The sequence below is a fragment of the Simochromis diagramma genome, unplaced genomic scaffold, assembly GCF_900408965.1.
Source record: "Simochromis diagramma unplaced genomic scaffold, fSimDia1.1 OVJJ01000753.1, whole genome shotgun sequence".
NCBI lineage: Eukaryota > Metazoa > Chordata > Actinopteri > Cichliformes > Cichlidae > Simochromis > Simochromis diagramma.
In genome coordinates this window covers 12,394,593-12,408,258 of record NW_024387523.1, presented here as the reverse complement: position 1 = coordinate 12,408,258, position 13,666 = coordinate 12,394,593, and the positions used below count along the sequence as shown (strand labels likewise).

Here is a 13,666-nt window from a genome sequence, read left to right as displayed (position 1 = left end):
ATTCTTCTTTTTTAACATTAATCGAGCTCGCTGGTTTCTGAAAAGCTTCATAGTGATAAATGCCTTTAACCTCCTATTTGGACTGTGTTTTAATCACAGGACTGATCAAGACATTCAGACCTACACTATAGCTGTCATCAATGCTTTATTCCTCAAAGCTCCTGAGGAGAAGAGACAGGTGAGGCTGCGGTGCACGCACACACACAAATACACTGCATATACTGTATCGTGGATCATTTCATGTTGCAGTCATCAGCATTTTTCAACTCTAACAGTGTCTAACTGTGTCTTTTGTATGCATCCGGTGTGCATTTGTATACGAAACTATAAAACATCTGCAGTGTAGTGCAATAAATAAAACCTGAGTGTAAAGAAGTGCTACCATGCTCCCATTTCTCCAGTCTTTCCCGCACACACACGCTCTCTCACACATGTCACGCGTTGCCCTGAAGCTCATCACATGATCCCTTGCCCCAGCACCATAGGGTCCAGGGATGCGCTCTGACATTAATAATGAATGATGCTAACTCAGAGCCTTTCTCCTGCGCAGCGCACAAAGTTGAAGGCACGCTAGACCGAAACGAGCTTCGCCGCAGTGCTGAAAACAGACTGCGTGTGGCTGTTTATTATCAATTTAACACTTTTTGTCACAGAGCTTGCTCAGAGAAGATGTTGTGTTTTATAAGACTCTGTTTAGGGAACAAGCAAGCTGTTTCTCTTTTAGCTCAGGTTACGTGTTTGTGTTATTTCTGCGAACAGGCCGCTTTTAAAACGTGGTGCTGTGGGACCACAAACTAACACTAATCGTGATCGTTTATTTCAGCGTGATGCAGAAGATGTGAGATGCTGGCTGCACTCTTTTTGTTTTGTTTTTCCTCTAAGGTCAGAGAGTGTTTTGTGTGTCTGTGTGCGTGCGTTAAGGACTCGACCATCAGTAGACCTATTATTACAAACCCCCAGACTGTCACCGTTCTGCTGACTCTGTTGCCCCCCCCCCCCCCCCCCTTTCTCCCCTCTCGCCACAGGCTGCTCAGCTGACAGAAAATGTTTTTTTTTAACCTCCTCTCACACTTTTTTTTTTCTCCTCCACATTCACTCACTCACTCACCCTCTCTGTCTCTCTGTCTCTGACTTTGTTTCTTCACTGCACACGATATGGTAGTATGATGAGCACATTGTGGACATCCTAAATTGTCCCCTGACAGTAAGTGCACCCTTGATTAGCACCCTTTGTAGTTTGCACTGTAGAAGACAACAGTTAGTGCATTTAGTATCCCTTCTTAAGTTCCTTTTTTTCGGATGGCTTTCTTACTTTTTTAATTAATTAATTATGTATTTTTCATTTTTACCCGCCTTAATTCCTCATCGTAGCATGGACAATCCTAAGACGCTTTGTCTTGATATGGCGTTGTGTCTCACTCTCTCTCCCGCTCTTCCCTGTTCCTCCCCACTGTTCTTTCTCCCCCTTTAGGAGATGGCCCATATTCTTGCCCAGAAACAGCTGCGCTCCATCATTCTCAGTGTAAGTCTACCCATACCCTTCTCCTCTTTACCCCTCCAGTGTCTTCCTCTGTCTCCTCCTCTCTGTCTTTGTCTCTCCCTGTTGCTGTTCGAGTTTCAACCTCTTCTCTTCTGTAACAAAAATGACACCTGCCACATCTTTCTCTGTTTCACCCCCTTGGTCATTATCTCTTGTGGATACTTTTTCCACACCTGTTCCCTTTTGTCTCTTCATCATCTCTCTCCTGTGTGAAATCTCATTCTCCGTCCCCTTTTCCTTCATCTGCCTTCTAATCCTCGCCATTCACGTCCAAATCCTCTTATTCCTCTTTGTCATATCTTGTCGTCCTCCGGCATAATCCACTTCTCGCCTTTCTGACCCTAAACCCTTTCCCCTCTCCTTTACTTTTCCCATTTGTCCTCTACGCCATGCAGAATGTGATCCGGAGCAACACGCCCATTAATGATGAGATGGCACATCAGCTGTACGTGCTGCAGGTTCTCAACTTCAACCTGCTCGAGGACCGCATGATGACCAAGATGGATCCTCAGGACCAGGTGTGGAGTGGGACAGTCAATCAAAACGGGTGGTGTTGGGTGTGAAAAGGGAGGGAGGGAGGTAGATTACCATCAGATTTGCATATCATCTGCAGCGGCTTCATTTCTCAGGTCAACAAAGATCCCAAACAGACTGCTAATACGTTAAAAGCATCCCTGAATAGAAAAACACTGTAACGACTGGATGGATCATAGACTGACTTTCAAGTTCGTTGGAATTGTACAAACTCTGTTTTTGCCGTATATACTCTGTTACCATGTGTGTTTGTACCTTTCCCCCCATTTTTACAATCATTAATCTTCTGTTCAGTGGCTCGTGGGTTGTTTGGGCTGGAAGCATCCAAAATAATAATTTTGGCTCAATATTTAAATCGGGGAATTGGCTACTGTCCAGATTGCCTAGGGAGCTGCGAGACCCCAGACGATGGAGAATGAGGGTGAAAGATTTTAAGACTGTAAAGTGGTAAATGGAAGAAAAGACTGATGGGTTTGTGAGCAGCGCTTTAACATTCCTCTCTGTGTGTGCAGGCTCAGAGAGACATCATCTTTGAGCTTCGGAGAATCGCCTTCGACGTAGAGTTGGAGCCCAACAACAGCGGCAGCATTGAGAAACGCAAGTCGATGTACACCCGCGACTACAAAAAGCTTGGCTTTATTGTAAGTCTTTTTAGAGGGCTTCGTTAATCCGCTTCCTCTCTGATGTTATCCGCCTGGTAAAAAAAGCTTCTTTTAAACATATCGCAGCTAGTGCAATAACAGGCTGTATATCAAAGATAAACAAAGCTGACATGATGTCACCCACTGGTTTGCAAACTTCCTAAAGTTAATGATTTTGGCTCCTGTGGTCTTTGAAAGCCACATATCACAAGTGAAGCGGAGATCTCACTGAGAAACTGAGGATGTTCCACACTTACACAGGATAGTCGTGACCCAAAGGTTACTGATTCATCGTTCTTTGACAATGAAAAGAAGAAAAGGACTATCATGTCGTATTAACCTGTGACTATAAACTCATCATGCTTATGCTTTGGCTTTGCTGTTCATACCCAGTAGCTATGTGTTTTGTACAGCCTTGGATGCAATGTACCAAAATAAGTATAGTATTGTGGAATGTGTGTGTTTATGTGTTGCTTTTGTGTTGTATGCAGCAGTCTAACTATGGCATAAGAACTTAAGTAAAGCCACTGTGGCTTGGTGTAAGCCCAGAGCCGTTTCGGGGCTCTTCCCATTCACACTCCGACTGCAGTGTGCTCAGTAGAGATAAGGCCAAATTGGCCTGTCTTGTCTCCACTGTGTGGAGAAAACCCACCCTAAAAATCCTTAGTCTGCTTTCAGTGCACCTCAGTTTGCACAGACCCACACACGCATACTGCGCGTGCACACATATAAAACTCATCATTCTCTAGATCAGCCTTATCACTACTGAGAAAAGTTGTTTACCTTCTAATATACGCAACTTCTATTCAGTAGATATTGTTGGACATGCTGGGAGATTGTTCACATTTGATTAGATATGCATGTGCCACGTAGTCTATTTCTGGTTTAAGCCTATAAGTCTGCTTGCTGTCAGGCAGAATTACAAAACTGATGAGCCAGGTCTCACTGTCCTCCATTTCTCTTTCATCCTCCGCTTCCTTTACTCGTCTTCCTGTCGCTGTCCTCTTCAGTATTCTGCGTCACATTTAAAAGTCAAGAAGAGTCTCGGAGTGACGCGTCTTCGCGTGTATCTGTGCATTTAATTGTTAGACGTCTGCAATGTCTGGAAATAATTACGTCTGACAGACTTTCAGCACAAATGGTTTCTTCCCGCGTGTCTGATGCAATATTTAGATGTTAAAAGTAGTGCCTGTGTTTTTGTTATTTAAAAGTTTTGAGTCTGATTGTTGAATATTGTTGAATATTTTAGTATAAGTTAGTATTTCATATTGTTCCTTCCCCATGGCCCTTCGCTTCCAGTTAGATTTACTTACCATATTTCGAAATTTACTTGAGTTTAGTGTCGTAACTACGATATCCATCTCCAAAATGTCAACTTTTAGCCCAATAATCTTTTGCATTTCACCTACTGTGGAAGATATTTTAAGTGTTTATACACCAGTAGAAGATATTCAGACTCTCAACAGGCAGATATATATATAAACACCTAGCAAGGCTTGGAAAACAACCTTTTTAGTAGTTTCCATTGTAGTAGATCTTACAGGGTATCAGCCATGAGTGTGAAGATCATGTATCTGTTTAATAATCAGCGACAAGTTGTGTATTTGTTTTTACTTAACAGATTTCAAGTGGGCAGAGCTCTAGTTTTAAAAATAAAGTCTGCACCAATTATAATTTTGCATTATTTTAACCTAAATCTAATTACAGTGGGTTATTTGAGACTGCCAGCCTGCTGCGAATAAATCAGATCAATCCACACCCACACACTCCTCAGTACTTTTCTACTGTTTGTTTAGTGTTTTTTTATTAACATTGTCTTTAATGGAATCAAAAGCTTTGAGGGGCTTTAAAAGGACGACCTCCTGCTCCACTAACGCGGCCCTAAAACTCCAAGTTTCCTCGCTGACAGAAGGAGTGTTTATGTTGTGCATGTGATCCCTCAGCTGGGGGGAAAAGGGGAAACGGGATGTTTAATCGATTATATCAAAGAGATTAAAGGTTAAAAAGGAGATTTGGTGAAATGTGTTTAAAAACATGTCTCACACTGCACCTCTGTTTTTCTCAGAACCATGTGAATCCAGCTGTGGATTTCACCCAGATTCCTCCAGGCATGCTGGCTCTGGATAACATGCTGTACTTTGCCAGGCACCACCAGGACGCTTACATCAGGGTAAGCACGCACGTACAACCCTAACGCATACACACATGCCGCACAGAGGTTCCTGTAGTGTCCTACAAAAGCCTCACTTCCCTCCAGCTCATTCAGTCAGTGAAGTTTCTGGCTCGTTCTCAACACATCTTTCAGTAAAACTGCATTTCACGAGGCTTCTCAGCCCTGACGATAAAACTTATTTAATTTCTTTCACCGCCAGTCTCTAAACAATGCTGCACTGACATTAAGTGCTTTTTGTCATCCTTTCATGATAGCCAGCATGATTTTATACAGCTTTCATCATTATGTGTGTGACGGTTTCTAGACACGATTGTGGGAAAAGAGAAGCGTTAGTCGTGCCCGCTCAGCCCTTATCAGACGGACAGTGGGAGAAAACACAGCCTTCAATTCCACAAATGAAACTGTCGCCAGCTAAAATGATTGGGACCTTGATGGCCTCGGTTATGGCGTGCTGCCACCATCCACGTAATTAGAGTGGGGTTTTTTGCTGATGACTTTTATGTGTAGATTTAATTTATGTTAATCCACGAGCTCTAAGGGGTCGGATAAGGTCAAGAAAAAGACTTATAGTTTCTACCTCAGTGTTTATGGGTAAAATACCTTCAGTGTGACATTGAACCCTTTTAAAAGGGTTTAAGGCCCCTGCACCTAATTAGTGTCAAAAATGCATTGTGTGCTAATGCTCACCTGTCACTGCAGCAGGTAGCTCTGAATGTTTGATTTTACACCGGATAGACTTCCTGACACAACTCCAAAGGGCATTTGTTTCCCAGGCTGGAATTAAACCAGCGACTTTTCGCTTTTCCAAGTGAATCTGCTTTAACCAAACCCAGTAAATGCTATTAATTCCTGTCAGTTAACCTGTCAGAGTGGAACACAGCGCAGCATCACAAATTATTCTTCACATAGAGCTGGGGTATCAAACATAAGATCTGTGGGCCAGAATCGGCCCAGCAAAGACTCCCATCCGGCCCCTTGGATGGCTTTGGAATATACGAAGGAGGACATAAATTATGGCTTTTCCTACTGATAAAAACACCACTCACTGCTATTCATTCTGCACCAAAGTAATGAAGTAATAGATTAAAAAAAAACAACAAAAAAAACCGAAATTACAGTGAAAAATCATGAACTTTTCTATCAAATATATAGAAGCAAAAATTAAAAAAAACAAAAACAAAAAAAAATAATTTTCTGTAAATTAGGGAACATTCAGTTTTTTAATTAGTCTGGGCAATGAGCTTGTTTCCAGCCTTCGGGCAACACACTCACCAGAAATGTCTTTTTTTGTTTTATAGCCCTGAGGAAATACGGTCCTTATTTCTTGCCTGGCTTATTTTATAACCTCTTGTTTCCAGATTGTCTTGGAGAACAGCAGTCGAGAAGACAAACACGAGTGTCCGTTCGGCCGCAGCAGCATCGAGCTGACCAAGATGCTGTGCGAGATTCTGAAAGTGGGCGAGCTCCGTAAGTCTATATCAGCAAACGCACGCACACACACACACTTTGCACACACTTTGAATAAAGAAATAAAAAAAACCAAGATGCTTTACGTGCAGAGATGCATATAGTTGTGTGCAAGAATACAAACATCCAGAGACACAAGTACACACAGCCCCTAACTGTTAAGATGAAAGCAGCCATTATGCCCTGTAATTGTGCTGCCAGGAGTTCATTATTTAGTGATGCACCTCGCCCCCACGGAGCCCCTTTTCAGCCTAATATGCCGCCTCTGGACGGCACACTGCGCAGAGAAAGAGACGCTGTGCCTACGTCCACTTCAAATTGATGTGCCCTTTTCATCTGTCTTTACTTGTTTAAATAGCTGAGCTGGTCTCGGTTCCAATCCAGACTGACCCCTGCTGCTGCCTGTGGGGAGGAAGGAGGCATTTTTAGCTCAGTTTTAAACAGATATGCCCTTTCCTTCTGCTTATATTCTTTTTTTCCAGAGGAGTTGGCTGCAGTGCAGGTTTTTGTTTTTTTTAAACTCTTGTCGGAAAATTGTCCTGATAAAAGTACCAAGCTAGGTTTCAATACCAGATAAGAAAGTGTGGAAACACTGCTTTTTTTAAACGTATTGTAATTGCCCTGTCTATTTTAAACATGCTCTTATCTCTGCCAGACTGAGCTCTAATGCTACATTTCTATCCCCGACTTTCCTACCTTTGTCACATTCTGCCTGCTCTACTTTTATCCCGCGAATGACCTGTAGACACGTCCTGACCGGGAGAGATGGGCTGGGTGAGTGCAGGGCACCGGTGGCGTGTGAAAACATGCTGAGCTTTTAGTTTTTCATGTTTCGGTGATCACTTTCATTCTATTTCGTGTTTGTTTGTGCATCGGTACGTGCCTGCTGATTCTTTGCAGCAGATCTCTGGGTTATATTTATATTCCGTGTATGTCAGTGCTCTTTTTTTCTTTTTTTAAATCCAGTGCTTCACTCCACGTGCCCTTTAGGCCTTTTCTCTTAGCAGACTGAAATTCTTCACTTCAGTCTCTCTTAGAAATATCATTTTGACCTCATTCGTACCAAAATACAGATGAAACAGCCAGACTTGTCCCTAAATAGGGAAACATGTGTATCTCTAAGGCTTTTTCTAAGCTTCGAATTGAAGGGCTTATGCAACAGAGCTGGATCCCTGGGATGAATGCCAGACTGTCATTATGAATAAAACTTTCTGTTTTTGAGAGACTTTCTCGTTCAAATACAGTCCAAATTTCCCCCCCCTCCCAAAACAAGATTTGGGATTCACTTTGAAATGTAAGAGCCGTGATGCCAGCTTTTGAACTGTGCACTCATAATGAGCCGGATGGTCCCTCTCTTCTTTAGCCCGAAGGATGCGACTAAGCTGATGATACTGTTATGTTATGACACAAAAAAAATTCCCCTCCAGGACCGGATGCCCTAGTTGAATTATAGCAGTGACCTTGACTCGTACTTCTCAGCCTTTCAGTCCCCAGTGGCTGTATAATGTCCCCTTTACTGAGGGTGTTAGTCTGGGACACTGAACATACCATTAATATTTATGATGCAGCAGACTGTGTTTATGTATTTGTGAAATGGGAGGGCAGATAAGAATTGCAAAGGTGAACCCATAACCTGCAGAGAATGACCGATCTATCTGCGATATTATGCTCTGCTGACATGATAACGGCACATACGCCTGGTTAAAACATGACACGATGGCTTTATACATAAGTAGGCCATCGTTGGGTACAAGGTTTTAAAAAAATGGATGTAGAGGGAATGAAATGAAACAAGGCAAACACTGGGGGCAGGAGAGAAAAGACAACATTTTGATATATTTTTATTTACTGAGCTCTAAATCTTAATCTTCTCATCCATCTCCGTCAGAGCTCCAGTAAATATTTGCTCAGTCTCACACTCTTTGAACATTGTATGAGTCCAATCCTTATGAGAGGATGCCACTGTGCCCCAGAGTACTCATAAGCTGCATTGCTTTTCTCCTGTAGTGAGCTAAGTGCATTTTCATACACACCCCATTAGCCCTGTGTATATTAACACACACTAATGAACGTACGAGTAGGACAAATGTAACATGGGCCTGGCAGGTGCTTAGAGAGTGACGGCTAGTCATTAATAGAGTGTGCGTGCGTGCATGTAGCACTTTCCCCAGAGAGATGATGGTGGAGAAATGAGTCTTGGCTCTACACTGACATCATTTGGTTGACCTTTCGTTGGAGAAACAGTGAAATACCTGACACTAATGAGGATGTTAGAACTTTTCTCTTTTTATCAGCTTTGATGGCATTTAAGCCAAGATACTGTTGTGCGTTGTTCCACCAGTAACTTAAAATGTAACAGCGACGTTTCTCTTTATTGTAAGAGTTTGTACTGTGGGGCAAAAACAGTCTGTTTCCTGTTCACTACAAAAAAGTATGAAAACTAAGTCATGGACGAATAAATCTGACTTTTGACAGTTTGGAGGGTGGAGCCCAAAGGCCCTAATGTGATTGGTCACTTTCAAAGCGGTGACACCTCCACCTCTGTAAATGACAGACCACAGTGGTGCTAGAGATGGCAACGTTGTTTGGCCAGTTGGTAAACAGTTTTGGATAGGGCATCTAACATAGGTGGAGTTGCCATAGTAACATCACCTATTTAATTTAGGACTTACATTTTGAATTTAACTCTGTGGCTGTGAACATTTTTTTATGTTGTTGTTGATGTTTTGCTACTATGTATTTTGTACTATGCTATTAACACGACACATTAATGCTAGCAAGTCTGGTTAGTTCTTAGAAGATTAACTGGTAGCTTGAATGTGTTTGCTAAATCTCTGGATAATTAGATGAATGGGTTTCAGATTTTTAGTGCTGACTTGCATCCTGCTGTCAAGATAAACTGTAAAAGCTTTGTAAAAACCTTGTTGAGCTTATAAGTTTTTATGCAGCCCCATCGCTACAGCCCAGTAGTTCAATCAAAGACTGAAAAACATGAAGAAATTTAGTAATGGCTGGTGTTGTTTTTTGCCAGCCATCTACATGGTGATGCTTTTATTATGAGTGTGCTGCTAAGCTATTTCACCACTCATCTCAAAGCACCACTCTGACTCCTGTAAGCACAGTTGCACACGAGCTGCTGGAACGTCTGCATCCATCACTGTAAAACAGTAACTTAAATGTTCTTGTGAATAATGTTCCACCACACAGTCTTAGTGCTGCAGAAGATAAATAAGAAATTGATACACTGAGAAAGCTGTGCTTCCCAAAAACTTTGATGCTACCGAGCTACATGCTGATGCAAAGCTGCAAAACAGGAAAAAAGTGTTCGCTTTTTTTTCTTTTTTTTTTAAAATCTGCTCTGTATCCCTTTGTGGATAAAGGCAGAAGAAAGAGACCGTGGATTAATGGTGACAGCAGTGACGTCTCTGTGGCTCATTTTCTCTCTCCATCTGTGTGAAATGCAAGTATGGCTCTGGCACGCAGACGCTCTCTTCTTGTTTTCTCACGAGGATGAAACGCGGAGGGATTCTGGATTTGCCGGGGCCTGCTGAAGTTGCCTTTCTTCCCTGCTCGCATCTTCAAGTGCTTTCATTCTAACCACATTTTTCTCACTTTTCTCAATTTTCGTTCTTGCTTTCATGCATCCTCCTTTTTTTTATTTGTCCCTCTTTGTGTGTCTGAAGAACATCTGTCCCGCTCAGACTTGTAGTCCTTTCTCCTGCTTTTATGGTCTCGGTTGCTGTCTTTTCCCATGAATTTGACAAAAATGGCACAAGCACACCAGAAAGTAGCACTATACCATTGTCTAGAAGAAATACTATATAATCCACTCATGAATCTGCAGTGATAGTTTTCTTAGTCCTCGCTCAGGTGAACAAACTTTCTTCTATTCTGTTTTTCTATTTCACTCTATCCGTGTTTTGAGACCTTATAGTATTTTGCCTTTGTTGCTGTTGTTCAGATGTCACTGTGCATATTTGATCTGCACAAAGGAGGCAAGCTTATATCAGCGCTGATAGAGCCTACATAATTCATAACAGCAGGTGTCACTCTCTGTCCTGCCTCCCAGTCTCTCTTTCTCAATTACTTCCATTAATACATACCTGTCCCGGCTCTATTTCTCCATTTCTGATGCCTCGCTTCGGATCCTAAAAGATTAATTGTCCCAACAGTGTTTCCTGCTGGAACACGGGGCCTAATGGAATCTGTGTCTTTGAGACGCCGAGCCATGACTTCTCTCTCCCCGCTTAAGCCGGCCCATGGAATATTTATGAAGTTATTTAGAACAGGCCAGGCATGGTGAGTAATGGCCCTGCTTGGTGATTCACGGTGTGTCGTCTCTGTGCTGAGATGGAGAGCTGGGTGGTGAGGCATGGCGCGTCCAGGTAGGACGCGCGCAAGCTAGCAGACACGGATGCCAAAATCAAAAGGAGACCAAACCCCATTTCTAAGAACACAGAGAGAGGCAGACTGACGGTCACGTGCTGTTCTTCAGGTTTGTTTCTGTGTCTTTCTTTAGAAAGCCATCAGCCAAGGTCGGAACAAAAGGCCGTGTACAGCACTTTGGTCAAATCCACTGTACATTTCAGCACATGAGCAGCATCGCAATAAGGAATATTTACAAAATTCTCTTAATTCAGTTTTGTTGTTTATATCGCCTCATCTGCCATCTGTGTATCTCTTACTTTAAGCAAAAATTTATTATACTGTTCATATATTTGCACCGCCTTCTAATATTCTAATAAACTCTAAGTGACGCTAGTTAGAGAGTAACGGGGCTGTTGTGATACATATGGCTAGTTGAGTCCAGTCACTCAAAGGTTTGTGTGTGGACTTGTGTGTATGTAGTATGTCCAAGCCCAGCAGGTGACTCAGAGTCATCCAAACTCATTAACCTCCCCTGCTGTTACCCAAAAAACAACACACACACTTCCACACATACACGTACAACCCTTGAGAGGTAACACAGTGTGAGATTAAAAGGCTGCTATGTGTTCGGACTGGCCCGCAGTGTGCCAGTGAGATGTAGTTTTTACACACACTCACAGCCGCGAAATGGATATTCATGTTGGGACATGCATCCATACACTCATGCAGAAGAGTAAATAGCAGCCACAAATATCATATCTCACATTCTCAGGCTTTTTAATCAGTCCGTTTCAAATGGAAAGAAACAGCTTCACAGCTTGTGATGTATTTCATTACGACTTTATGGTTTCTGATTGTTTTCTATGGCACGTGTTAGTGTCTGTAGTCGCTATCTTTGCTATCTGTACCTTAACTAATTTCTATCCGTGAGCACATCTGAGGGACGAACGTGCATTACACACCATGTGGTGCATAAAACAGTAAAACAAGCACAGAGGACGCATTGCTCAGGGATGAAATTCTACCTCCTGCTCGTATGTCACACGCTGCGGGGAGGCCAACGCAGCATAAGAGCAATAAAGTCGTGCCAAATATTCAACAGTGTCACTACTTCAGAAAATCATATCAAACAAGAATAAGCTCAAACTTGCCACCGGTAAATGGTCCTTGAAGTATCCGTGACTCAGCTCGCAAGGTATTTATTTTCATCATAAAATGTTTCTGATATTCTGGAGATTTCCTAATGCTGGGATATTTTTAGTGCCTAGCAGCAGAGTTTGCTCTGCAGGATTGATTTGAGACTTTTGGATTATGTTTTCCAGCCTAAAACTTGTAACCTAGCATGAGTCCAAGCACATCGGAAGTAATCGATTTTGAGTCATTTCACTTTTGATAGCATTATTCACACTTCTGATTTGACGAGGCATTTTCCAAATTCAGCAACTTCTCCAACTACAAATATTAAAGTGTACAAACATTAAGTTTTAGCTGTGCATTGACGTGGAAGCCGATCGTCAAATCACAGCTGCCACTGCAAGCCACCTCCTTTGTAATTCTCCCTCAGTGAATCAGGAGGAGATGATGGCAGAAGGATGTAAAGGCCGAGCGCAGAATCCCAAGTATCCCTCGAGTCATGACATGAGCATCTATTTGGCAGTCAGCAGCCACTTCTCACAGTTGTCAGTTGCAGGCTTGTGTTAACTGGGGGGAGGATAGCATTCTTCAGGGTTTTCCACTTCATAGCCTCGGGCATACACCAGTAAACGGATTGTAAATTTGAGAGCACAAACAACAACAAACTTGACAGATGGGTGCTTGAGAATCTCAATTTTTGAGCATCATTGGCATTTTCCAGAAACTCCCATCCCCTGTCAGTTCTCAGCATGTCGTGATATACTAAAGTGGCTCAGTGGATGAAACATAAGCCAGCCTATGCAAGTGCTGCCGATCTAAATTTTGCTTGTATGTGTTTTTTGCTCTTGGAGGTCCTTGGATGTAATTTACCAGCAAACCATGCTCTCAACAATCTGTTTCCCCAAAAGACCTCTTACTGGCAGGCTGTCGAGGGTGAAATCAGACAATACAAAACCGCTGAGGTCTAGCGTCTTTATATAGTTGTAAAAGCACCAAAAGGTAGCTGCTGCGGAAGCTGAGAGTTACAAACGGGACAAAGTTTTCTGTGCTGTTAAAATGAAGGACGATGTGAATATGGTGTAAATGCACGTTTCTTTCCTATCAGATACAAAATGAGATCAAATGCAGAATTCTATCAGTGTAATCAAATATTCAAAAGAGGCCATTTCTGCGCTTGGAGGTTAAATTGTGGTTGCTAGCTAGTTGTAGTTTGCATGGAAGATGCGGCTTGTCTGCAAATATTTGGCATTTATTCCCCGAGCTGTAGTGAAACATGGAAAAGTACAACACGACCTAAACTGAGACAATATGGCTTCAAAGTAAAAGCAAAAGTTCTCTCTTTCCGGTTTGTGACACAGGTTTCACAGGTTTCTACCGCTTGGTGAGCAGTTTGCAAGTGTTTGCAGACCAGTTGATGTCTTTCATACTACTGTAACTGAAGTAATCATGGGGCGATTTTCAGCACAGAGCCTTACCATCATTTTCACAGTAGTGACTGCCAGCAACCAGTTGTCAACCAGTTGGGGAATAAACCTTTTTTCCTTAGTGACCAGTGGGTAAATGGGGCTTTAGCAATCAATGAAACCAATTGGGGAATACATCTTTTTGACCGCTGATTGCCAGATGGCCACTGCTGGGTCTCTAGGCCTGCATGCCTGGGGCGTTACGCAGCATTTGTTCCTTTCCAAAAAGTGAGGGCATTCCCAGATTAAAAGGAAAATGCACGTTATCGTTTGCACCTGACGCAGCTACAATCTTATAAGTCTTATTATTTTTAGTCGATGCACAGTACCTGTGTATGAATATGTT

At 42.4% G+C, this 13,666-nt stretch overlaps 1 protein-coding gene across 5 annotated transcripts in view; it reads left to right on the top strand.

The window, feature by feature from the left end:
• The window catches only part of elmo1 (engulfment and cell motility 1 (ced-12 homolog, C. elegans)), a 105,262-nt gene that overhangs the window by 56,147 nt on the left and 35,449 nt on the right, over positions 1-13,666 (top strand). For 3 of the 5 annotated variants that reach the window (XM_040020991.1, XM_040020992.1, XM_040020990.1), the window contains 7 exons: positions 100-178; positions 1,163-1,204; positions 1,472-1,522; positions 1,936-2,058; positions 2,587-2,715; positions 4,781-4,885; positions 6,247-6,355. In XM_040020991.1, coding sequence (XP_039876925.1) covers positions 100-178; positions 1,163-1,204; positions 1,472-1,522; positions 1,936-2,058; positions 2,587-2,715; positions 4,781-4,885; positions 6,247-6,355 — 638 coding nt within the window. The remainder of the gene's footprint in view (positions 1-99; positions 179-1,162; positions 1,205-1,471; positions 1,523-1,935; positions 2,059-2,586; positions 2,716-4,780; positions 4,886-6,246; positions 6,356-13,666) is intronic. The other 2 variants (XM_040020995.1, XM_040020994.1) reach the window with 1 other exon arrangement.